The sequence below is a fragment of the Ranitomeya imitator genome, chromosome 2 (assembly GCF_032444005.1).
Source record: "Ranitomeya imitator isolate aRanImi1 chromosome 2, aRanImi1.pri, whole genome shotgun sequence".
Taxonomy (NCBI): domain Eukaryota; kingdom Metazoa; phylum Chordata; class Amphibia; order Anura; family Dendrobatidae; genus Ranitomeya; species Ranitomeya imitator.
In genome coordinates this window covers 485,737,193-485,764,788 of record NC_091283.1, presented here as the reverse complement: position 1 = coordinate 485,764,788, position 27,596 = coordinate 485,737,193, and the positions used below count along the sequence as shown (strand labels likewise).

Genomic DNA, 27,596 nt, shown 5'->3' with positions numbered 1-27,596 from the left:
CTGCAATTCTGTCAGATAATACTTTCTTCCTGAAAATGATTGCAATCACAAATTCTTTGGTATTATTATCTTCATTTAATTTGTCTTAAATGAAAAAACACAAAAGAGAATGAAGAAAAAAACAAAACATTGATCATTTCACACAAAACTCCAAAAAATGGGCCAGACAAAAGTATTGGTACCCTCCGCCTAATACTTGGTTGCACAACCTTTAGCCAAAATAACTGCGACCAACCACTTCCGGTAACCATCAATGAGTTTCTTACAATGCTCTTGTGGAATTTTAGACCATTCTTCTTTGGCAAACTGCTCCAGGTCCCTGATATTTGAAGGGTGCCTTCTCCAAACTGCCATTTTTAGATCTCTCCACAGGTGTTCTATGGGATTCAGGTCTGGACTCATTGCTGGCCACCTTAGAAGTCTCCAGTGCTTTCTCTCAAACCATTTTCTAGTGCTTTTTAAAGTGTGTTTTGGGTCATTGTCCTGCTGGAAGACTCATGACCTCTGAGGGAGACCCAGCTTTCTCACACTGGGCCCTACATTATGCTGCAAAATTTGTTGGTAGTCTTCAGACTTCATAATGCCATGCACACTGTTAAGCAGTGCAGTGCCAGAGGCAGCAAAGCAACCCCAAAACATCAGGGAACCTCCGCCATGTTTGACTGTAGGGACTGTGTTCTTTTCTTTGAATGCCTCTTTTTTTCCCCTGTAAACTCTATGTTGATGCCTTCGCCCAAAAAGCTCTACTTTTGTCTCATCTGACCAGACAACATTCTTCCAAAACATTTTAGGCTTTTCAGGTAAGTTTTGGCAAACTCCAGCCTGGCTTTTTTATGTTTCAGGATAAGAAGTGGGGTCTTCCTCGTTCTCCTACCATTCAGTCCCTTTTCATTCAGACGCCGACGGATAGTACGGGTTGACACTGTTGTACCCTCAGACTGCAGGGCAGCTTGAACTTGTTTGGATGTTATTCGAGGTTCTTTATCCAACATCCGCACAATCTTGCGTTGAAATCTCTTGTCAATTTTTCTTTTCCGTCCACATCTAGGGAGGTTAGCCACAGTGCCATGGGCTTTAAATTTCTTGATGACACTGCGCACGGTAGACACAGGAAAATTCAGGTCTTTGGAGATGGACTTGTAATAATATATAATAATAATTTTTATTTATATAGCGCCAACATATTCCGCAGCGCTTTACAAATTATAGAGGGGACTTGTACAGACAATAGACATTACAGCATAACAGAAATACAGTTCAAAACAGATACCAGGAGGAATGAGGGCCCTGCTCGCAAGCTTACAAACTATGAGGAAAAGGGGAGACACGAGAGGTGGATGGTAACAATTGCTTTAGTTATTCGGACCGGCCATAGTGTAAGGCTCGGGTGTTCATGTAAAGCTGCATGAACCAGTTAACTGCCTAAGTATGTAGCAGTACAGACACAGTGGGCTATTAACTGCATAAAGTGAATGAGAACATGATGCGAGGAACCTGATTGTTTTTTGTTTTTGTTTTTTTTTATAAATAGGCCACACAGGGATAGTTAGGTTAATGCATTAAGGCGGTAGGCCAGTCTGAACAAATGAGTTTTTAGGGTACCCTTAAAACTGTGGGGATTGGGGATTAATCGTATTAACCTAGGTAGTGCATTCCAAAGAATCGGCGCAGCACGTGTAAAGTCTTGGAGACGGGAGTGGGAGGTTCTGATTATTGAGGATGCTAACCTGAGGTCATTAGCGGAGCGGAGGGCACGGGTAGGGTGGTAGACTGATACCAGGGAGGAGATGTAGGGTGGTGCTGAGCCATGGAGTGCTTTGTGGATGAGGGTAGTAGTTTTGTACTGGATTCTGGAGTGGATGGGTAGCCAGTGTAATGACTGGCACAAGGTAGAGGCATCGGTGTAACGGTTGGTGAGGAATATGATCCTGGCAGCAGCATTCAGGACAGATTGGAGCGGGGAAAGTTTGGTAAGAGGGAGGCCGATTAGTAGAGAGTTACAATAGTCCAGACGAGAATGAATAAGTGAAACAGTAAGAGTTTTTGCAGAGTCGAAAGTAAGAAAAGGGCGAATTCTAGAAATGTACAAGACTTGTAGCCTTGAGATTGCTCATGCTCCCTCACAATTTGGTTTCTGAAGTCCTCAGACAGTTCTTTGGTCTTCTTTCTGTTCTCCATGCTCAATGTGGTACACACAAGGACACAGGACAGAGGTTGAGTCAACTTTAATCTATGTCACCTGGCTGCAAGTGTGATTTAGTTATTGCCAACACCTGTTAGCTGCCACAGGTAAGTTACAGGTGCTGTTAATTACACAAGTTAGAGAAGCATCACATGATTTTTCGAACAGTGCCAATACTTTTGTCCACCCCCTTTTTTATGTTTGGTGTGGAATTATATCCAATTTGGCTTTAGGACAATTCTTTTTGTGTTTTTTCATTTAAGACAAATTAAATGAAGATAATAATAACAAAGAATTTGTGATTGCAATCATTTTCAGGAAGAAACTGAGTATTATCTGACAGAATTGCAGGGGTGTCAAACTTTTGGCCACAACTGTAGATTCTGCCCGTGACATGGTTTTGATATAGTCCCCACCCCTTGAATTCTTTGGTACCGTTTGGATACCACAAAATGTAGTTCCTATAAAGGATTTGTTATGAATCTCACAAAAGTGTCGAGATAGGGGATGTCCCTTAAAGTCTTTATTGATATTGGCCAGATGTTCCTTAATACAGACTTTTAAGGGTCTTTTGGTGCGACCCACATAGATTTTATGGCATGGGCATTTGAGGATGTAAATGACCCCTGTTGTATCACACGTGATCAAGGATTTAATGGGATATTTGTTGATGTTGTCTGTATACTTGAAGGAGGTGAAGGTTTTATTACCACATTTTGTGCGTTTACAACAAAAACAGATGCCGCATGATTTGAAGCCCACTTTTGTGGATAATGGCTGTTTACTGGGAATGGGCAATTTTTAAAATTTCCACTTTATAACACCAGCTTGAAAAAATTATTTTAAAATCCCAAATGTTGGCCTACTGAAATGTTTGTTCAGTAATTAATTGCACAAAATACTTGGTCGGGGCTCTTTTTGCATCAATTACTGCATTAATGCGGCGTGGCCTGGAGGCGATCAGCCTGTAGCACTGCTGAGGTGTTATGGAAGCCCAGGTTGCTTTGATAGCAGCCTTCAGCTCGTCTGCATTGTTGGGTCTGGTGTCTCATCCTCCTCTTAAAATAAATTAACTTTTTGATGATATTCCAATTGTGTGAGAAGCACCTGTATACTATAACAAAAAAAAAAATACTCATCGAACCAAAATATAGAAAAATACAAAAGCATTATCTTTATTTTGCTTGCATGCATAAAAAAAAAAGATTAAAACATGAATAATCCAGTGGAAGGTGACACATCTCAGCAGGAGGTTTACATCAAGTACAATTAGCTGTATTGGAGTCCAAAATGGATGATAGTTTATATACAGACGAGTTACATAGAGTAGAATTGTTATATAGAGCCATTATGTGGACATCAAAAATATCTTGTCCAAAATAGTAGAAAACTTGGACAAAAATACATTAAATAAAGTCAATCATTAGCTGACTCTGAATTTAGTAGGTAGATATATACTAGACACATTCTTACAGACAGTACATCCTTCTGGCGTTGCATCAATCTCCGATGTGGGTTTGGTGCCGTGGTTGCATCACTCTAACATAGACTATCTTAAGCACCGTTCTGGCAACATTGATTACTTAAAGTCCGGTTAACACAGTTCAATCTGCTGTCTACTCAAGATTGTTTTAATTTATAAGGCTCGGTGGGATATATTGACATCTTATTTTTCCTCTTACATACAGAGGTGGACAAGTGATTCTACCAGATGGCTCAGGATTGGGGTATATTGAGGACGGGACACCGTGTGGACCCAATATGATGTGTCTAGATCGGAAGTGTCTATCAGCAACTGTATTCAACTTCAGCACCTGCCCAGGCAGTGGTCGTGAAGTGGTTTGCTCAGACCATGGGGTATGGACCAATGGACAAGTGTGGCCATGTTTCATCATACTCATACAAAACTTCATTTTCTCAGATTATTTACTAGGAACCATACCTTAATCAGTGCTGCAGGGTATTATCTCTGCACTTTTGTCAAAATTGAATACAAGCAGGTTTAAAGCGTCCATTCACCCCTTGCTGCCTCTTTTGCTCAGATCATCATTCTGATCCTCCTAGTTCCAAGATTGCAAACGGAGTGGGGGCATGTTGGAGGGCAGTTGTAAATTTAAACCAGAGGCCTCAAACTCTGCTGTGTAAATGGGCTGCATTCCTTGCAGAAGATAACATTTCTGACACTTCAGTTGTACCATTTTTTTTCTACATGAGTTTTTGATCACATTTTATTCCATTGTACCATGAAAAAGCAACATTTTTCACACGTTTTGTATTTAATTTTGTATCGTGTTCAACGTATGAGTTGTATACAGTTTTATAGTTTGGGTCATTCCGGAGGTGATTATTCCAAACGTGTACTTCTTTTTGTTTACTGTTGTTTTTACTTAAAACAATATATTTAATGGCAAAATATTTTATATTACTTTTTCATATTTATTTAGAATGTTTTTTATTTTTTACATTTTTTTATCTTTAGTCACTAAATGGAACTTTAACTTTTACTTGCTTGATTACCGATCTGATACCCTGCAAGATATTAGATCTGTCAGTTTACACTGACATTTTGCCTGTTAGACCCTTCCTATTGTAGTACCTTACAAGTAACCATAGGTGACTGACCTGGAGGCCATTACTTGGCCTCGAGTTGCCATGGCAACTACTGGCATCCTTTGATTGTGTCATGCCGATAAGCTTAAAGCCCTGTCCCTGAAATAACTATCTAAATACTGCTGCCACTCTTGACAGCGGTATCTAAGGAGTTGTACAGCCACGATAGGTGCTAATACCAATTGTGGCTGTTGTTGCAGGATATCAGCTGTGATGTACAGCTGACACCCGATGATGCTGGTGCCGTCTCTGCTTGTGTGCAGTGTGTACTTGTATCGCAGTTTGCTGGAAGTCAACTCCTGCTGCATTGTACATGTATGGCAGATATCGGGAAGGGGTTAATATAATATCATCCTTTCAGTATTCAGCTATATAGCAATCCAGCAACATGGGCAGGAAAGAGACTCCTCCGCGCCAACACACTGCGCTTTCACACACTGTCTTCTGGCATGATGTTATTGAGGGCCACCAGCATGCTCCACCTACGTTCTGCTCCTTGCTATCCCAAGGATGCCCAACAGGCTGCAGACAATAGCTTCAGGAGTCACATGCGGCTCCTGGGCCACATGTTTGAGATCTATGGTCTAAACCATGTCTCCTTGCTTCTTCTATCCCACGGCATAGTAAAGGCAGGGGTGGTATGGTTACAAATACTTCTGCACTCCCTATGCCACTGCAGTGGCCATTCTGGAAGCAGAGGAGGCAGCAGAAAACCAATAGCGGGCACCATCCAGGTTCAGTGACAATACATGAAAAATGTATGGTGCCTTTTTAGTCCCAGGTTCCTTTTAATACCACTTATTTGACCTCTGGTTTCTAATCATTATTCAGGTTTGCAGTAATGAAGGTAAATGTATTTGTCACTCGGACTGGACTGGAAAAGACTGCAGTGTATACGATCCACTTCCTGTTCCCAAATCCACTGGAGTTGTGGAGAGATCAAAAGGTACATTTCATGCACAAGTCAAGCCCGTAGTTCTCTCTGACTTCATAGACTATCTATTATGATGTTTTAAGGACCAATCACTGAATGCTTCAGGATAGAAGATAAATGTCCACAGTAAATGTAAATGTTTGCATAGCATCCAGCATAAATATTTCTGTTGGATCGTGGAAATGGTACAATTGTCCTAATGATCTCACTGGCGGTAATTTGTTTGGTAAAAAAAACTTGATAAATGGAAAGTAAAGAAAATAAGTTTCATAAAGCAAATTGCACTTAATTTTGAACTTTCACTGTCTACTTCTTTCTATGAAAGTTTAGTATTCAAATAGCGTCTTCAGATAGGAAGAGGACTTTAATTCTAGCGGCACTTATTTGAAGTAACAATCCTGAAAGTCAATATCAACACTTTAAGTGGCCTTCCAATATGACTTAGGATAAGACATCAAAGCAGAAACTCCATTTGCAGACATGTGTTTCAGAGTGTTTGCCCCTCGTCAGTGCAATGCCAGGAGTACTGACGATTAGGGTCTAATTTTTCACTTGTCAATATCTTTTACTAAATCCACATTTTTACTGCAGGTCCCAGTGGTACGAATATTATCATTGGATCAATTGCAGGGGCTGTGCTCATTGCTGCCATTGTATTAGGAGGAACTGGCTGGGGTTTTAAGTAAGTAATCAGGCCTTTTGTCACTTTGAGAATTATATATTTGTGATTTAATATTGCATGTTAGAGAAACCTAATAATAATTATTATTATTATTTATTTATATAGCACCATTGATTCCATGGTGCTGTACATGAGAAGGGGTTACATACAAGTTACAAATATCACATACAGTAAACAAACTAACAATGACGGACTGATACAGAGGGGCGAGGACCCTGCCCTTGCGGGCTTACATTCTACAGGGTTATGGGGAAGGAGACAGTAGGTTGAGGGTTGCAGGAGCTCCGGTGTTGGTGAGGCAGTAGCTCCGGTGTTGGTGAGGCGGTAGCTTCGATAGTGATGAGGCAGCAGCGGTGTCAGTGCAGGCTGTAGGCTTTCCTGAAGAGATGAGTTTTCAGGTTCCGTCTGAAGGATCCGACTGTGGTTGATAGTCGGACGTGTTGGGGCAGAGAGTTCCAGAGGATGGGGGATATTCGGGAGAAGTCTTGGAGGCGATTGGATGAGGAGCGAATAAGTGTGGAGGAGAGAAGGAGGTCTTGGGAGGACCGGAGATCACGTGAGGGAAGATATCGAGAGATTAGTTCAGAGATATATGGAGGAGACAGGTTGTGGATGGCTTTGTAGGTCAGTATTAGCAATTTGAACTGGATACGCTGAGGGAATGGGAGCCAGTGAAGAGATTTGCAGAGGGGGGAAGCGGAGGAGTAGCGAGGAGAGAGATGGATTAGTCGGGCAGCAGAGTTAAGGATGGACTGGAGAGGTGCAAGGGTGTTAGCAGGGAGGCCACAGAAAAGGATGTTGCAGTAGTCAAGGCGGGAAATGATGAGGGCGTGCACAAGCATTTTAGTAGATTGGGGGTTGAGGAAAGGACGGATCCTGGAGATATTTTTGAGCTGGAGGCGACAGGAGGTGGAAAGAGCTTGGATGTGTGGTTTGAAGGACAGGGCAGAGTCGAAGGTTACTCCGAGGCAGCGGACTTCGGGTACAGGGGAAAGCATGATGTCATTGACTGCGATAGATAGGTCAAGTAAGAAAGATTTGTGGGATGGAGGAAAGATGATGAGTTCAGATTTGTCCACATTGAGTTTGAGGAAGCAAGAGGAGAAGAAGGAGGATATGGCTGATAGGCACTCTGGGATTCTGGACAGCAGAGCGGTGACGTCTGGGCCAGAGAGGTAGATCTGAGTGTGGGATTGGGTTAAAGGTGCAGTTTGAAGAAAGGAGAAGACCCACTCCTCCACCATGTTTGTTGCCGGGTCGAGGGGTGTGGGTGAAGTGGAGGCCTCCGTAACACAGCGCAGCAGGGGAGGCGGTGTCAGAGGGTGTTAGCCATGTTTCTGTGAGGCCAAGGAAGGCAAGATTGCGGGAGAGAAAAAGGTCGTGAATCACATGAAGCTTATTGCAGATTGAGCGGGCATTCCAGAGTGCTCCAGAGAGAGGGAGCAGGGGGGTGGGCGTCAGGGGCACGGGTTTTATGTTGGAAAGATTGCGGAAGTTCATGTTGGATAGGGAGTGATAGGAGGGAGTAGTAATGGGAGGTATGAGATGTGGGGGTCCAGGGATGGGAGATATGTCTCCAGCAGTGAGGAGAAGGAGAGAGAGAGAGAGCAGGTGGGAGAAAGAGAGTGGCCGACTTGTTTTATGTGTTTGTTGGACAGATTTGAGGTTGAGGAGCAGGTCAGCAGGGGAGGACAGGTGGGGAGGTAAGAGGGAAGGGGAGATGATTATTAGGTTAGGGAGTGCTGGGATTTGTGATAGCGAAGGAGAGAGAGGACTAGTGGAGCAAACACTGTAGGGGCGTAGGTAAACATGGCGAAGTAGTAAGATGGGTTAATAGAAAAGCTAGATCCAAGTAATAAGAAGTGCTTACTCGGAAGACACACCCAGAAGAAACAGAACATAGAGTGGGGTACTGACTCCTGCCGTTGAAATAACTGCGGCGTCTGTATGCTTAGCTGCCGTGATGCTTTGCTGCAGGGATGCGCGTGCCTGACCCCACACGCGTGCACCCCTTAAGATGCTACTAAATTTATAGGACTGACTAAAGGATCAGGTGAGAGGGATTGTGGGTCCTTATTTGGGATAAATTAGCAATTGGCCAACACCCCGGGGGAGGTTTCAAGATCAAAGGCACTAGACCTGGCTGCAAACATATGCTCTAACACCTTGAACACAATAATGTCTCCTGTGACCCCAGCATGGATGGACAGCAGTAAGTAATACAATGCAACAAATGCATTTAGCATACAGTCAACAGGCACATTAAAGGGAAAGGTGCAGGATTAGAGGCGGCAGATAACAGCGAGTAGCAGAGATGTTCATACCATTAAAGGGAAAGGTGCAGGATTAGAGGCGGCAGATAACAGCGAGTAGCAGAGATGTTCATACCATTAAAGGGAAAGGTGCAGGATTAGAGGCGACAGATAACAGCGAGTAGCAGAGATGTTCATACCATTAAATAATGACAATTTCTTTCTTTTTCTCTTTTTTACACCTTACTAGGAATATTCGAAGAGGAAGGTTGGTACCAGATACTTGCAAAAATTTGCTGCTTTTTGTACACCATATTAATGACTATATGGAACAATACAAATGTCTTTATTGAACAAAATGTGCCACAAATATTAATAAAAAAGTGGACTCACACAGGTGGAAAAGAGGAGCAGGCTACAATGATATACAATAGTTAGAGAGGAAAAAACCTCAAAAGCATATGTATAGGTAGGTAAATAAATAGGTACATGTGTGTGTGTGTGTATGTATGTATGTGTATATATATATATATATATATATATATATATATATATATACCCATCTTCCATGCTCTAACTGGGGGAAGGAGGATGTTGGCAAAAATCTTGCGATACATTATCTCATCCATCCTCCTTTCAATACGGTGTAGTCGTCCTGTCCCCTTTCCAGAAAAGTACCCAAAAAGTATGTTTCCCCCACCATGCTTTATGGTTGGGACGATGTTCTTGGTTTTGTATTCGTCCTTCTTCTTCCTCCAAACACAGTGAGTGGAGTTGATACTAAAAAGTTATATTTTGAACTTATCTGACCACATGACCTCCCATGCCTTCTCTGGATCATCCAGAAAGTTATTGGCAAACTTAAAACGGACTTGGACATGTGCTGGCATGAGCAGGCGGACCTTGAATGCCCTGCATTATTTTAATCCAAGATAGCGTACTGCGTTACTAATGGTAATGTTTGAGAAAGTGGTCCCAGGTCATTGACCACGTAATCCCGTGAACTTCTGGGCTGATTCCTGACTGTTCTCAAAATCATCCTTACCCCACGAGGCGAGATCTTCCAGACCAAGCAAGATTGACAGTCATCTTGTGTTTCTTCAATTTTCTAATAATTGTGCCAGCAGTTGTTGCCTTGTCACCAAGATGCTGGTCTATTGTCATGTAGCCCATCCTAGCCTTGTGCAGGTCTACAATTGTGTCCCTGGTGTTCTTAGCTGTTTTGTCTTGGGCATGGTGGAGAGGTTGAAGTGTGATTGTGTGGACAGGTTTCTTTTATACAGTTAACAAGTTCAAACAGGTACAATTAACACAGGTAATGAGTGCAGAGTAGGAGGGCTTCTTAATGGAAAACTAACAGGTCTGTTAGAGCCAAAATTCTTGCTGGTTGGTAAGTGATAAAATACATATTTCATGCAATAAAATGCAGTTAATTTATTTAGAAATCATACAATGTGATTTTCTGGCTTTGATTTTTAGATTCTGTCTCTCACAGTTGAAGTGTATCTACAATAAAAAATTACAGACTTCTCTATTCTGTGTAGGTGGGAAATCTTGCGAAATCGGCAGTGTATCAAATACTTATTTTCCCCACTATAGATATCACAATATATTGTATGTCAACTTAAAAATCTAGAACAGAACAAAACACCATCATCCATTGGTAACTAATAGTGATAATAATAATAATAATAATCTTTATTTTTATATAGCGCTAACATATTATGCAGCGCTTTACAGTTTTTCACACATTATCATCGCTGTCCCCATTGGGGCTCACAATCTAAATTCCAGATCAGTATGTCTTTGGAATGTGGGAGGAAACCGGAGTACCCAGAGGAAACCCACGCAAACACGGAGAGAACATACAAACTCTTTGCAGAAGTTGTCCTTGGTGGGGTTTGAACCCAGGACTCCAGCGCTGCAAGGCGAGCGAATATACTCGTTACTCGAGTTTCCCGAGCATGCTCAGGTGTCCTCCGAGTATTTGTTAGTGCTCGGAGATTTAGTTTTCCTCACCTCAGCTCGATGATTTACATCTGTTAGCCAGCTTGATTACATGTGGGGATTCCCTAGCAACCATGCAACCCCCACATGTACTTATAAACATTTCATAAGTTTTTAAACTTTTATGGACAAGGACATAAAGTTTATGCAAAGGCTCAGTACTTACAATATTGACTAAATATGAGCAAACATATTTGATTGGAATTGAACTGTACTCAAATTTTAAAAAAATCAGCATTCACCAAAATGCAGATTTTTTTTTGTCATTTTTTTCTGTGCGGATTCAACTAAATGGTGTCTGCTAACCGCAATTTTTCTGGACTATACAGAGCTATCATATTGTTAAAAAATATATACTTTTAATCACCACTCACCTCTGCGACCACTCTGCTCCTCACCATCACCTATGCAGTCCATACCGCATGTTCTGATCTCTGCCGCTCTCTTTGCACAGGCTCAGAACTTCTGGACATTTCACACGCAAGGTCAGGATTTCAGTGAGATTGGCGGCGATCAGAGACCCCAGAGCATAATAAAGGACATTAAATATGTGGAGAATAAGTTATTATTATTACTATTATTTATTGTTATAGCGCTATTTATTCCCTGGCGCTTTACATGTAAGGAGGGGTATACATAATAAAAACAAGTACAATAATCTTAAACAATACAAGTCATAACTGGTACAGGAGGAGAGAGGACCCTGCCCGCGAAGGCTCACAATCTACAAATTCTCTGCTAATTGCATTTCCTGGGAAAATCCTTACGAACAGGTCAATTTAAATTTAGCCTGTTTTTCTTATCTTGATTCTTTAGTGTTGACCCTTATTTTTTTAGACTTTTGCTCAATATCAGCTTCTGGGCCAAATCCTGACTGACAACAATCCATTATTGCACAATCCGTGCGTGAAGTTTATCACAATTTCTTTATTTTTCTATGTCTACCCGCTTTTTGAGAATTGACTACAAGTTCTCCATGGGATTGAGATCTGGAAAGTTTCATGGTCAAGGACCCAAAATTTCAATGTTTTATTCACCAAGCCACTTACAGCTGTGATCCCTTTTGACTTGTGACATGGTCTCCATGTTGCTGGAAAAAGCATTGTTCATCCCCAAATTGCTTCTGGATCATTGTGAGAAGTTGTTCTTGACGAATATTTAGATCCCATTATTTTTTCGTGGCAATGTTCTTAGGCAAAATTGTGAGTGAGCCCACTCAATGGATGAAAAGCAACCCCACACATGAGTGGTCTCAGAATGCTTTACTGTTGGCAGTACACAGGACTCATGGCAGCTCTCACCTTTTCTTCTCTGAGCAATCATTCTTTCAGAGGTCCCAAACAGTCTGAAGGGGGCTTCATCAGAGAAAATAACTTTCCAGAAGTACAGGGATTGGACTATAGACTGAGACTGAGGCAAAGTTATTTTTGCAAATGAAGCCCCCTTCAGACTTTTTGGGACATCTCTAAGAATGGAACACTAATTAACCGTGGCTTATGATGGATATATACATGTAAAATGTCAAGGATTAATACCTTTTTGAAATGGAAAGCCTTGTAATTTTGAAAGCCATGGCCAAATAAGCCGTAGGTGACTAAAATAGAATTTTAGTCATAGGAAAACCACAATGATTATGAACTTCCTACCTAATAGTATGTCAAAATGGGATGTATATTAGCTGAAAAAAATCTGCTGTGTAGATTTCTTGTGGATTTTGATGCAGATGTGCCACAGAATACATCTCAGGCGTTGTAAAGGTTGAAATCTGCAGCATATAGTCAACATATGGCAAACGTAAGATTAGAACTGCATGTCGGTTTCGTCCCCAAATATGAAAAGATTTTTTTTTATATTTTTGGACTTTAATATGTTGCAGATTTTACACCTGGAAAATACATACAGAAAATCTACATATCATCCACCCTGTGAGAACATACCTTGAAGCTATGTTCACACAGAGTTTTCAGATGTTCAAAAATTACTAGTTTTTCAATCAGAAAACTTTTGATAAAAAGCACATTTTGGGGGAGTTTTTGCTTTTTCCTGAAGGGCTTACTGAAGATGTTTTGAAGAGTTTTCAAAGTGCTTTTTTTTTTGCAGCCTTTTGATTGGGCAATGCCTGACTTAGAGCAGATTTCAATTAGAACCCACTTTAAAGAAGTGACAAACACAAAAAAAAGTAGGAATTAGTCCTACCGGTAAGTATGTTTCCAGGAGTCCATCATGACAGCACCACCAGGAGGTTGTCCTTCTTATCCTTGATAGGGACAGGAAACACAGAAGAGGTTAAATAGCCCCTCCCCACCTCCACCCCTCAGTGATTTTTCCAAGTACCACACCAGGATGGATGCAACTCTATTTTATTGAAGTTCCCTTCTACACATGTTTACATCACATATCAGAGAGGAACTCAAGGGAGGGTATATAAGGGGGTGCTGTCATGATGGACTCCTGGAAACCTACTTACCGGTAGGACTAATTCCTACTTTCCAGGACGTCCCTCCTGACAGCACCACCAGGAGAAATACCAAATAACTCCTCATTTTTTAGGGTGGGATTACAGCCTGGAGGACTTTCCTCCCAAATATAGTCTGTTGATTTACAGTTACGTCTAACTTATAATGTCTACAAAAAGTATTTGACCTCGACTATGTCGCAGCTTTGCATATTTGGTCCATTGACGCCCCAGCGCTTTCTGCCCATGAGGCTGAGATTGCTCTCGACGAATGCGCCTTGAGGCTTTCTGGAGGAGTTCTTCCTGCCGAGATATAGGCTGCCGTGATGGTAGATTTAATCCATCTTGCTAGAGTAGCTTTGGATGCTTTCTTCCCTTTGTTCTTTCCGGCCATCTGGATGAAGAGGTTAGAGTCAATCCTCCAGCCATCTGTGATCTCCAAGTAGTGTAAAATTGTCCTTTTTACATCTAAAGCGTGAAGAGAACGCTCTTTGTCATTACTGAAGTTCTGGCAGAATGTAGGCAGAACAATTTCTTGACTTCTGTGGAAGTCTGAAACCACTTTAGGAAGGAACCCGGGATTTAGTTTAAGAATGATACAGTCATCCTGGACCTTTAAGTATGGATATTTAATAGAGAAAGATTGGATTTCACCAACACGATGCGCTGACGTTATTGCCACCAGGAAGAGAGCCTTAAATGTTACAGCTCTCAGGTCTGCTTGAGCTAGTGGCTCATATGGTTCCTTACAAAGTTCATTTAACACTAGGTTTAGGTCCCAGGGAGGCACTGAACTGCGAATTGTAGGTCTAAGTCTCTGAATGGCCTTGACGAACCTCACTATCCATGGATGGGAGGCTAGCTGGAAGTCATAGAAGGAACTGAGGGCTGAGACCTGTACCTTCAGTGTACTAGGCCTTAGTCCTTTATCAAACCCCGACTGGAGAAAGTCTAGAATTTTTGGAATATTTGGACCGTGAGGGACCGATACGGGAACTGTACTCTGAGCACAGAACTTTTTCCATATCTTTCTGTATATTGCAGCAGTTACCGGTTTTCTACTGTTTTGAATAGTAGCAATGACTGGCTCCGAGAGGCCTTTAGATCTTAGGATCTCTTTTTCAGGGTCCACGCTGTTAACTGTAGTAGGCCCGGGTCTTGATGGACTAGGGGCCCTTGAGACAAAAGGTCCGGTACCGCTGGTAGATGGATTGGATCCTCCCAGGACATCTTCTTTAGTAGAGGAAATCAGCTCCTTTTGGGCCAGTAAGGGGCTATCAAGATAACTGATGTTTGGCTCTCCTGAATCTTCCTCAATACTCTCGGTATTAGGGCCAATGGAGGAAAAGCGTAAGCCAACTTCATGTCCCAGTTCTGAGCCAGTGCATCTATTCCTGATGGCCTGTCACCTGGGTTTAGTGAAAATAATGTTTCTGTCTTTGCGTTCTTCCCTGAGGCGAATAGATCTACTTCCGGGAAGCCCCAACTTGGGTTATTTGGAGGAAGATTTCCTCGTTTAAGGACCATTCTGTGGGACATAATTTTTGTCTGCTTAGGAAGTCGGCTACTTGGTTTTTGGTTCCCTTCAGGTGAACTGCCGTTATTGATCTGACTGTCTGTTCTGCCCAGGAGAATATTGTGTCTGATAGGTCCTGTAAGTGACGATGTTTTGGACCTCCTTGGTAAAGTAGAAAGGCTACTGTTGTTGAGTTGTCTGAAAAGACACGGATGTGTTGGTCTTTTAGCTTTCCCTGGAATGCTTTTAAGGCCTCCCAGACTGCCCTGAGTTCTCTGTAATTTGAAGACCTGTTTTGTATTGATGCAGGCCAAGTCCCCTGAGAGTAATTCTCTTCTATGTGGGCTCCCCAGCTGCTGTGACTTGCATCTGTAGTGATGCTTACACATGGAGATGTTCTCCAAGGCCTTCCTTTCTCGAGATTTTTTTGTTATGGTCCACCATGACAGTGAACTTTTTATATTATTATTATTATTATTATTATTATACATTTTTATAGCGCCATTTATTCCATGGCGCTTTACATGTGAATACGAGGCAAATATAGACAAATACATTAAACATGAGCAGATAACAGGCACACGGGTACATAAGGAGGGAGGACCCTGCCCGCGAGGGCTCACAGTCTGCAGGGGAGGGGTGATGAAACACTAGGAGAGGGTAGGGCAGGTTGCGCGGCGGTTCAGTAACATATATAGGGATAATCGTATTTTTGTTGTCCAGGGTTACGTCCCTGCCATCCCAAAGTGAGAGGATTTCTTGCTGCAGGGGTCTTGAGTGATATTGGCTCCACTGGACGCTGGAAATGCAAGAGGTCATTAAGCCCAATACCCGCGTGGCCTTTCTTTTGGATGTTCGCTTCTGCTTCTGTAATTTTTGGATTTCTTTTTTGAATGACTCCTGCTTGTGATGTGGGAGGTACGTATGTTCCTGAACTGAGTCTAGGATTACCCCAAGAAATAATTTCCTTGTTTCGGGTTTGAGGCTTGACTTTTTGAAGTTTATTAGCCATCCTAGCTTTTCCAGGGGTGAAATTGTTGTTAATAGGTTCTCTTCCATCTGTTGTGGAGAGTCTGCTATGAGTAGGATGTCGTCCAGATAAGGGACGGTGAGTATCCCTTTTTCTCTCAAGTACGCCATCACTTCTGCTATGAGTTTGGTGAATACTCTGGGAGCAGACGAGATGCCGAATGGCAGACATGTGAACTGATAGTGTAGAATTTGACCCTGGTCTTTTATGGCGAATCTGAGATACTGTCGGTGTGAGGCGAAGATGGGAACCTGGTAATAGGCACTTTTTAGATCTAATGTGCTCATTACTGATCCTTTCTGGATTAGAGGTATTGCAAATTTGAGGGATTCCATTTTGAATCGCTTGTAAGCAACTGACCGATTTAAAGGTTTCAGGTTTATAATCGTACGGAATTCTCCGCTTGGTTTTTTTAATGGAGAATAGACTTGAATAGTGTCCTCTGAACCACTGGGCATGGGGTACCGGAATGATGGCTTTTATCTGGATAAGTTGTTGAATATCCTTTAGAAGTCTCTGCTGAACCGACAAAGACTGGGTCTGAGTTTGGCAAAATCTTTTGGGAGGCGTTTGGCTGAATTCTATTTTGTACGCTCGTTCTATCAAACTTAGGATCCATGGGTTCTGAGTGATGTTTTGCCAACCCTGTAGGAAGTACTGAAGCCTTCCACCCACTAAGTTGGCGTCATTGTTTATTAGTTTTTGATTTTTGATCCTGAAAGGTACCCCTGCCTCTACCACCTTTCGGGTAGCTCCATCTTCCGCCCTTTCCTTTCCCTCTATAGTCTTGCCTGGGATGGAATCGAGTCCTACGAAAGGACGGCGTGTTTTTCGGTTTTTCTTCAGGAAAACCCTTTTTCTTATCCGCTGCTTTTTCAAGCAATTCGTCCAATACTGGACCGAAGACATGAAGGCCAGAGAAAGGTATTGAACACAGTTTGTTTTTGACTGTGTATCACGGACCATGATCTGAGCCATAGAGCTCTTCTTGCTGCATTAGACAAAGCATTGTTTCTTGCAGCAAACCGCACTGACTCTGCCGAAGCATCGGCCATAAAGTTTGTTGCTATCCTCAGAAGTGGTAAAGACTTCAGGATCCCATCTCTGGGAGTTTTATTGTTAATCTGGGTCTCTAGTTTTTCTACCCACAGAGACATTGACCTGGCAACTGAGGTGGCCGCAGTATTGGTCTTCATGATAGCGGCTGAAGTTTCCCAGACCTTTTTGAGGAGATCTTCAGATCGTTTGTCCATAGGATATTTGAGACCCGAGGAATCCTCAAATGGGATGGCGTTCTTTTTTGAGACCTTGGCTACAGGTATATCCACTTTAGGAACGGATTCCCAGATTTTCGTCTCCTCTGGATCAAAAGGCAAACGATATTTGAAATCTCTTGGGACTATCAGTTTTTTCCCAACATCACCCTATTCTTCCAAGATCATTTCTTGAATATGGCGATTCACGGGAAACACTCTGCTTCTACGAGCTCCAAGCTCCCCAAACATCTCGTCTTGGACCGTAAGGGGTTCCGTGGCCTCCTCTACCCTCATGGTATTTCTGACGGCCTGTAGTAATGTCTCTGTGTGCTCAGAAGAAAATAGATATCTCTTCTTTTCCTCTGGGAGGATATTTGAAGAGCATTCTCCCTCCATGGAATCAGATACGGAGTAAGCTGAAAGCTCCCCTTCTTCCGAACTAAGATCCTGTTCCCACCTAGGTCTCTTAGGGCAGGGAGATTCGACTGGCATCAGCGCTGACACTGTGGACTGTACTTCCTCTCTGATCATAGTTTTTATACTATCCAGAAGGGAAGTCTGTTCTCCTTTAAGCAGTCCTGCCATACATTTATCACACACTTTCTTCCTATGCCCCTCTGGTAGCCTATTGGAGCATAGAGGGCATTTACTCGTCTTGCGCTTTTGGCCTGACGCTGGACGCTTGGATGCCTCCTTATCCTGCAATAGATACGGAGAAGCCCCATAGCTTGTGCTGTAAATGTGATACAATCCCCCTATGTATAACTTACATGATCAGGGGCGAGCTCTGAGGACAGGATCTCTGGACGATCTGCACCCTCCATCTCTCTAGGATGAGTGTGCAGTCAGATGTTTGTGATTAAATAGGAACTCTTACCTGTCTTGAAATCATCTGATTCGTCCTCCTTACGAGCTCAGCTGCCGGTGATCACTGCGGGTCTTCTGTAACGCCCACTGCTGATGGGTGGGAATTCCAATCTTCAGCTGTATGATGCAGCCCGAAGCTGACTTCCGGCGTCCCCGAGGCCACGAGCAGCCCAGGAACACCACCGGAAGTCAGCGCCATAGGTGACTGCAGCGTCCCCGAAGCGGCGCGCTCGGAGACGCGGCACGCTCGGTGATGCGGCGTGCCCCGGTGACGTGGTGCACCCCGATGACGCGGCGCGCCCCAATGACGCGGCACGCTCAGATGACCCGGCACGTCCGATGACCCGACACGCCCACTGCACACCGATCCAAGGCACTACCCGCAGGGCCAACCCGGCGCGCTCCCTGGCGCTTGTTGGCAGGATCACCGCCTATACCGGGTGCAGCAAAAGGTGCAGAGCCCTCTGAAGAGGGATGCACCAAAGTCGGGAGCACACTCAACCAGCGCTGAGGGACCTCCAGCGGTATCAGCGCTATCATGCAGAGTCCTGCTCCGCCTGCTCAGAGCCCTCGGGAGAGGGATGAGGCCGCTCCAGGAGCCCTGCTCGACCGGCTACATGGAATCTTCAGCACGGTAAGCCGTGCCAACACTCCTCTGCGTCTGTCCCTGATAGGGACAGGAAAAACACTGAGGGGTAGAGGTGGGGAGGGGCTATTTAACCTCTTCTGTGTTTCCTGTCCCTATCAAGGATAAGAAGGACAACCTCCTGGTGGTGCTGTCAGGAGGGACGTCCTGGAAAATGCCATTTTTAAGAACTTCTTCAGGGAAAAAAAAAACGTGAACAGCTAAGTTGATTTTTTTATAGAATGATTTTTCTTAATAAGAAGGATTTTTTTGTGGCCATTTGAGGGGTGAAGATCTACAAAAAAAAAATATCTGTGCAAATATAGTCTAAGGGTATATAAGGGTATGTGCACACATAGAAATGGTCCACTGCAGATTTTTCTGCAGCGGATTTGATAAATCCGCAGGGCAAAAACACTGTGTTTTTCCTGCGGATTTATCTTTAACGTGGTTTTTGTACGGATTCCATTGCGGTTTTACACCTGCGGTTTTCTATTATGCAGCAGGTGTAAAACCGCTGCAGATTCCGCACAAAGAAGTGACATGCTGCAGAATATAAACTGCTGCATTTCCGTGCGTTTTTTTCCGCAGCATGTGCACTGCGGATTGCGTTTCCCATAGGTTTACATTGAACTGTAAACGCATGGGAAACTGCTGCGGATCCGCAGCAAAATCTGCAGCGTGTGAACATAGCCTAATAGTCACAAGAATCAGTCATAGGTGGGATATTGCCAAATTATTGAAAGGGGTTGTCCTCTACTCGGACAACTACTTCTTAAATACTATATTCCCCATTATAAAATAAGGATAACAGATACACACCTCCGCATCGGCACAGTTCTGGAAGTGTTAGCACCAGGTCTCTCATGATATTGTTATGCCATGTTAGCGCTGCATAGCTAATGAGCTGCTTTATTTGGACAAACCTCCAATTTCAAATAAAGTGTGAAAACTGCACCCCATTAGAGATGTTGTTTGGCTGCAGGGCTCAAGTAGCATAACAATGTCACATAAGCCTCGGGGGACTTGCCGCTATTGTAGCTTAAATGGTTACCGATGCAGGAGGAGACTGAGGGGCGATCTAATAACCATGTATAAGTATATAAGGGGACAATACAAATATCTCGCTGAGGATCTGTTTATACCAAGGAAGGTGACGGGCACAAGGGGGCATTCTTTGCGTCTGGAGGAGAGAAGGTTTTTCAACCAACATAGAAGAAGATTCTTTACTGTTAGGGCAGTGAGAATCTGGAATTGCTTGCCTGAGGAGTTGGTGATGGCGAACTCAGTCGAGGGGTTCAAGAGAGGCCTGGATGTCTTCCTGGAGCAGAACAATATTGTATCATACAATTATTAGGTTCTGTAGAAGGACATAGATCTGGGGATTTATTATGATGGAATATAGGCTGAACTGGATGGACAAATGTCTTTTTTCAGCCTTACTAACTATAATAATAATTTATGTTCTCTTTATTTTATACCTGGGAATATCAGTATTGATTGTCTGAATAGTGAACAATCCCCTTTAATTTTAATATTCTGTAATAAAACAGTAAACCAAACAAAACAATACATGCGGATAATATTTCACTTTCAATAAAATTAGTGCCTAATCCTTTACTGTAAAATGTACTTTAATTCCCGTAACAGCATGTTATTGCATTACTAATGGTTACTATTTGTAAATGAATCTTTAATGCATTGTGTAAACTACTTCCTCTGCTTGTTTTCCAGGTCTGGAGGTGGATAGCCAGCGTCTTATGTGACACTTTCTCTCGCCATCTGTCAATACTCTTTATCATTCCCATGACACCTTTAGGCCTTGCTGATAATGCTAAAGATGGTGATAATACATTGGAGTGAGAAAAGAATGACATGTCTGCAGCAGGGACACTACAATGTATATTTATGGGAACTTTCTCCCTGTCTTCCAGAACTGGAATTAATCTGTCTCTCACTGGGACAGTAATAGACTGCTACACAGGAGGTTTCTCGGCCAGAAGCCGTATCGAATTTACCAGTCAGTCCTGAAGGCTGCTGCAATTTCTAAGAAAAATTGACTGACCTTTTAAATCTTGTCACTGCCTATCATACACTTTGTTACTGGGAAGGACAAACTATATTTTTATTTATACCAATTAAAAACTATTGTATCTAGCAAAGTGGTAACGATCCAAAAAAACTCCTTACAGGGTTCGTATATAACTAACCACGTGATACTCTCTCCATCAATGCAATAAGTCATCAATAAGATACACATTACATTTATTGATTCCTGACCATAAATGATAGGACTGAATAACAAATAAGGCGCCCTAGTGCAAAAAAGGTGAAAACAAAAGAAATTGTGTGGATCTCACCCAAATCATATGCAGGCTGGTATCCATGTCACCTCCATATGTGTAGAAGCATACCTCAATCTACCCTGACGTGCCCTTCCATTATCTTCTGCCCTAATAAGGGCAGTACCCAAGTAAGGCTTTTTTTCCTGAAAAAATTCCCACCGACGCGTTTCTATCTCTGTTAGGAGAAATCATCAGGGAGTGTATTCGCTGTTGGGGAAGGTACCAGCTAGGAGAGACCAAAATTGCTCCAAAACAGAATAGTGAAGAAAGTGTCTCTGTGCTTATAAAGTGCCTATTTATCAAAAATATCATAGGAATCTCACAGTGGTAAGCATTCCTATAGGGTGCAGAGTGCTGTCACCCTTTTAGTCAAACATTGGGGAGCAAGGAGCATATGACTGGATGCGATGAATCGGGGCCGGAGTCGGGCAATAACCCAACTTACTCCAGAGTCGGGGAATAACCCCGCTGTGGATGAATGGATGGAAATGCTGGGAATCGCTAATAGATACAGGTGCTTCTCACAAAATTAGAATATCATCAAAAAGTTAATTTATTTCAGTTCTTCAATACAAAAAGTGAAACTTGTATATCATATAGAGTCATTACAAACAGAGATCTATTTCAAGTGTTTATTTCTGTTAATGTTGATGATTATGGCTTACAGCCAATGAAAACCCAAAAGTCCTTATCTCAGTAAATTAGAATAATTAAGAAAAAACACCTGCAAAGGCTTCCTAAGCGTTTAAAAAAAGGTCCCTTAGTCTGTTTCAGTAGGCTCCACAATCATGGGGAAGACTGCTGACTTGACAGATGTCCAGAAGGCAGTCATTGACACAATCCACAAGGAGGGTAAGCAAAAAAAGGTCATTACTAAAAAAGCTGGCTGTTCACAGAGTGCTGTATCCAAGCATATTAATGGAAAGTTGAGTGGACGGAAAAAGTGTGGTAGAAAAATGTGCACCAGCTACCGGGATAACCGCTGCCCTGAAAGGATTGTTAAGAAAAGGCCATTCAAAAATGTGGGGGAGATTCACAAGGAGGGGACTGCTGCTGGAGTCATTGATTCCAGAGCCACCACACACAGACATATGCAGGTCATGGGCTACAAGTGTCTCATTCCTTGTGTCAAGCCACACGTGACCAATAGACCACGCCAGAAGCGTCTTACCTGGGCCAAGGAGTAAAAGAACCGGACTGTTTATCAGTGGTCCAAGGTGCTGTTTTCAGATGAAAGTAAATTTTGCATTTCATTTGGAAATCAAGGTCCCAGGGTCTGGAGGAAGAGTGGAGAGGCCACAATCCAAGCTGCTTTAGGTCTAGTGTAAAGTTTCCACAATCAGTGATGGTTTGGGGAGCCATGTCATCTGCTGGTGTCGGTCCACTGTATTTTATCAAGACCAAAGTCAGCACAGCCGTCTACCAGGAAATTTCGGCGCACTTCATACTTCCCTCTGCCGACAAGTTTTTTGGAGATGGAAATTTCATTCTCCATCAGGACTTGGGACCTGTCCACACTGCCAAAAGTACCAATACCTGGTTTAAAAATAACAGTATCACTGTGCTTGATTGGCCAGCAAACTTGCCTGACCTAAACCCCATAGAGAATCTATGGGATATTGTCAAGAGGAAGATGAGAAACACCAGACCCAAAAATGCAGATGAGCTGAAGGTTGCTCTCAAAACAACCTGTGCTGAGCAATTTTGGTCTCTACTAGCTGGTGCCTTCCCCAACAGCGAGTACACTCCACTGATGACTTCTCTAATGGAGAAAGAAACGTGTTGGGGGGATATTTTCTGGAGAAAAAGCCTTACTTAGATGCAGCCCTTGTTAGGGCAGGAGCTAATGCACGAGACACGACAGGGCAGATTGAGATATGCTTCTACCCATATGGATGTGACCCAGATGCCAGCCTACATATGAATTGGGTGAGATCCACACAATTTTTTTTAATTGCACTAGGGCACCTTATTTGTTATTCAGTCCTATCATATATGGTCATTGATGGAGAGAGTATCATGTGGTTAGTTATATCCTGACATTGTAAAAGGTTTTTTTTTCATCACTGCTAGATACAATAGTTTTTAATTGGTAGAAATAAAAGTAAATTTTTAGAGTATCCTCTGAGGCTACTTTCACATTTCCGTCATTCCTCTGCCGTCGCAATACGTAGATTTTTGAAAATACAGGATCCTGCATTTTCCCATAGACTTGTATTAGCGACGTATTGCGACGGATGGACACACGTTTCGCCTGTCGTGCACTGGATCCTGTGGAATGTGACGGGCCGTCTTTTGCAAAAAAACGTTCAAGGGAACGTTTTTCTGTACGTTGTATCCAGTGTTTCAGACTGCGCATGCCCAGCAGGAAATCTCACACTCACTCTCTTCCCTCACCCAGAATACAGACGGAAATGTGAAAGAACAATCTTCCGTTGGTACGTCGCGTGTTTGTGACGGGCGACTACAGACAGAAATGTGAAAGTAGCCTAAACTGTTAATATATATCATCAAACTGAGGAGGTTACCCTGTTATGCATAAAGCAAGGGTTTTTGCTACATATTGGGAAGGACCAAACACTAAAACAAGTCTATAATTATAAGTACATTTCATTTTTTACAAAGGGATCAAGCTCTTTTCAATGTATTGTTCACCTTACACAATGGAAAAGGTAATTTATGTGTGGGTTAAGCCAGTTATGAAGGATCCTTGGATAATACTGAGGATTCATGTCTTACAAATGTTCCTATTCGTAGATTAATAGGGCACACACTCGCAAATACTGACTCAACCAATAGGAAATTGCCACTTCACTTGTGAAGGTGAAAGGTACTAGTTAAATGCCACTGCCATTAGGACACCGATTGTAGGAGGGACTGTTCTTTAAAACAACATTGCCATGGGGGACCCACTATATAGCATCCTGGAGTCTATCTAGCGCCTAATTATATTACTGCCATAAATATGCTTTGATTCCAGGTAATGACTTCTTTTCCTGCTCTTATATTCCGTGGCAGAAGACGGTTCCGACTAACAGTGTCCCCTGAATATAGTCATATATATCATTTTAAGCATATCTATAATATATAAAAAAATATTTTTAAATAATTAATTATTGCTCTAAATATAATAAAAATCCCCCCTGTTAATTGCACTAATACATTATTCAGATGGGAAGGGATGGGGTGATTTTAACATTTTTAAGGGTTGGAAAGACCAATGACTCTTATATTCCTCCTGACGCTGCTGAAAACATTCAATACATTAATACTGGATTTTGTCAAAGACATACCGAAATGGTACTTTTCATTTTAACCTTGCAGTAAAGGGATTTACCCACTAAGTACATTTAACATCTAGCCATAGTTGCTAAATGTATGATTGCTGGGGTCTGACTATTGAGGTAACATCACTGGTCCTGAGAAAGGTCCCCAAATTTTCTTTGTGAATAGAGCTGTGGTAATGCATGCACACTACTAATAAATTCACACTGATGACTTAAGATCCCTGTTCTCGTGATTAGTGATATCCCAGCAGTCGGACACCGAGCAATGGGATTCCCCGGGAAGGCAATTCAGGTATTTAGTGTGAAAACCCCTTAAACATTTAGAAAAACAAACTGGCAAGATATTGAATTAGTACTAGAATATTGGCCTGAATGTAATGCTGATAAAAACAGTACAGGCTGAAGCTGCCTATCTAATTACTGCATGCATAAATATGTATATGACTCCATGTTTCTAATGAAGTACAAGTCGAAAAACAAAGATTAGCTAGTCCGTATTTGATTCTTAACAATTCTCGAAACCAAATATAAAATCTGCAAACTTACATTGTCCTCTTGGCTCCAGCATCTCTATGAGCATTCAAGACAACTTGTCCGGACTGGATGATTGCCGTTATTATAGCGAGTAACTCACTGCCAAGATATTCTCCATTCCAAGTATCTGCACAGAGTATAATACAGCGTATAGACAACAGACTGTACTGGAGGTGGCACAACACACCAGGAATACAACGAGACTAAGAATGGGATGAATAGTAACAAAGCATACCGCTACTCAATGGAGCAAGAGCTTTATTTAGATGTTGTTACACAGCACAGAAAATGGTACCCAACGACGAGGTGACAGCACAATGGGTAAAAACTTCCATCAAATGGCCATAGACTTGCGCTGAAAGAAATACATTTTACTTAATTTTGTGAAATGAAATTGCTGGTGGATATTGAGAATTGCATCACCCTCAACATGTGGGCAAGTGATTATTGACTTTCCATGGAACGATGAAGGAATCTTCTCATTGTGTCAAATACTTAGTTGTGGGCAAGAAAACCACCAAAAGACTCCTTTACAAAGCAACTCTGAATGTCTTTCTTCCACAGTGGGGTGGGGTGAGTTTTGTCAGGTCATTGGTTTGGGAATAACTTTACTCCTACAGGACTTTGATGCAGAAGGAGTTGTGGGTCCTAATGTTTTTTTCTACTACAACATAAAGAATAAAATGAATGTTCTCACAGTGACGGGACTGGAACACAGACTGCTCGTAATTCTTTTCTTATACATCAGAGTTAAAATGATGCACCCATATATCCCCACATATACAATACCCAGAATTATTCAGTGGAAGTCTGTCGTTATATGGCTTTTTGTTTATGAAAAAAAGGAGATTGGACCAAATCAAAGGAAAGTTTTTCTTTCTTCTGATGTTAGAAAATTCTGATATTTATGGTATGTTGCAGATGGAGAAGATGCCAAGACTGAATATAGATAAACACTGTAGGGAAACAGTGCATCGCCACCATAGGTCAGTGATGGCGAACCTTTTAGAGACCGAGTGCCCAAATTGCAATCCAAAACCCACTTATTTATCACAAAGTGCCAACACGGCAATTTAACCTGAATACTCAGGTTTTAGATTAGAAAATCAACTGGTACATTAGCGTGCTTTAGAGTCTATAGCAAAGAGCTTGTAAATGCTGCACTCCAAGCCTAAGATACAGCCATTGCAGTGGAGGTCTGTTTGTCAGAATGGAGAGGATTTTGAATAAAAAGTAAAATTGCAAAGTTGTAGCCCTTTATCATGATGAAAATAACCCTTTAAGCCAGGGATGTCAAACTCAAATACACAGAAGGCCAAAATTAAAAACCTGCACAAAGTCACTGGCCAACCTTGATATTTGTTTAAAAAAGTGTCTACAATTGAGGAAGTTTTTCCTTATCAAATAGAACTATTAACTTTTGGAATTATAGTGGAATAATACAGTATGTTATGTAAGAGCAGTAAAAAGCATATAGCCCAATAGCATAATTTAAATATATAAAGGATACTATATCAAAGCCTCAAATGGTGCTCCATACTTGTTTAGTGGCCCCGCTGTTGTGAATTCCGCTCTTGGGCTCCCTCCGGTGGTTGTAAGTGGCACTTTTGTGAGTTCTGCTCTTGGGCTCCCTCCTGTGGTTTTAAGTGGAATGGCTGCTCCTTGGATTTAGCATTCAGCAGCTGTTTCCACTGATTGTCTTTTCTGCTCGGCTATTTAGCCTGGCTCTTTCCTTCAGCTTGTGCCACTTGTCAATGGTTCCTGGTTGGATTCACATCTCTTTGGATTTCCCTGTTATCCTGACCAGTTCAGCAAAGCTAAGTCCTTGCTTGCTCTTTTTTGTCCACAGGTTGTGGACTTATCCGTTCTGTGCTTTCTATGTTTGTCCAGCTTGTCAGTATGAATTCATTCTGTGTAGCTGGAAGCTCTGGGAAGCAGATTTACCCTCCACACCTTTAGTCAGGTGTGGAGATTTTTGTAAACTCTGTGTGGATTTTTTGTAGTGTTTTATACTGACCGCACAGTATTCCATCCTGTCCTATCTATCTAGCTAGACTGGCCTCCTGTGCTCATCCTGGTTTTAATTCTGTGTATGTCTTTTCCCTCTCCACTCACAGTCATTACTTGTGGGGGGCTATCTATCCTTTGGGGATTTTCTCTGAGGCAAGATAGTTTTCCTGTTTCTATCTTCAGGGGTAGTTAGTTCTCAGGCTGTGACGAGGTGCCTAGGGAGTGTCAGGAGCATCCCACGGCTACTTCTAGTGTTGTGTTGAGCTTAGGGACTGCGGTCAGCACAGGTACCACTTCCTTCAGAGCTCGTCCCATGTTGCTCCTAAACCACCAGATCATAACACCCCGCATTGTGCTCCAAACAGTATAATGGGCCTATATGATGCCCCATACTGTATAATGGCCCCTCATAGTGCTTTATACTGTATAATGGCCCCACATAGTGCTTTATACTGTATAATGGCCCTATATCATGCCCCATACTATATAAAGGCCCCACATAGTGCTCCATAATGTATAATGACACCACATAGTGCTCCATACTGTATAATGGCGCTACATAGTTCTTCATACTGTATCATATGCTCAAATAGTACTCCATACTTAATAGTGGCCCAACATGATGCTCCACACTGTAAAATGACTCCATATAGTGCTCCATATTGTATAATGGCCCATCATAGTGCTCCATACTGTATAATGACCCCACATAGTGCTCCATACTATATAATGACCACACATGATGCTCCATACAGTATAATGGCCCCACATGATGCTCCATACTGTATATTGACCACACATGATGCTCCATACTGTATAATGGACTCACATTAAAAAATAAATTACTACTCACCTTTGCCCGTTTCAACGCTGGTTTGGTGTCTTCATATATCACAATCCTACCTGTGGGTACGGGCGCCAAGTCAGCAATAGCGCCACCACTCTCCACAGCCCATGCACCATCGCCTTACTCGGCACACGCGCAGACTGATGGAATGGCACGC

The 27,596-nt window shown here is 42.4% G+C and overlaps 1 protein-coding gene across 2 annotated transcripts in view; it reads left to right on the top strand.

Moving 5' to 3' along the window:
• The window catches only part of ADAM11 (ADAM metallopeptidase domain 11), a 241,547-nt gene extending 220,088 nt beyond the window's left edge, over window positions 1-21,459 (top strand). The window contains exons 23-27 of one of the 2 annotated variants that reach the window (XM_069751394.1): window positions 3,871-4,039; window positions 5,624-5,738; window positions 6,318-6,408; window positions 8,911-8,928; window positions 20,151-20,304. In XM_069751394.1, the coding sequence (XP_069607495.1) occupies window positions 3,871-4,039; window positions 5,624-5,738; window positions 6,318-6,408; window positions 8,911-8,928; window positions 20,151-20,166 (409 nt within the window). In that variant the 3' untranslated portion in view covers window positions 20,167-20,304. Of the gene's footprint in view, window positions 1-3,870; window positions 4,040-5,623; window positions 5,739-6,317; window positions 6,421-8,910; window positions 8,929-20,150 lie in introns of both variants that reach the window. The other variant, XM_069751395.1, reaches the window with a different exon arrangement.
• The last annotated feature ends 6,137 nt before the right edge of the window (window positions 21,460-27,596 follow it).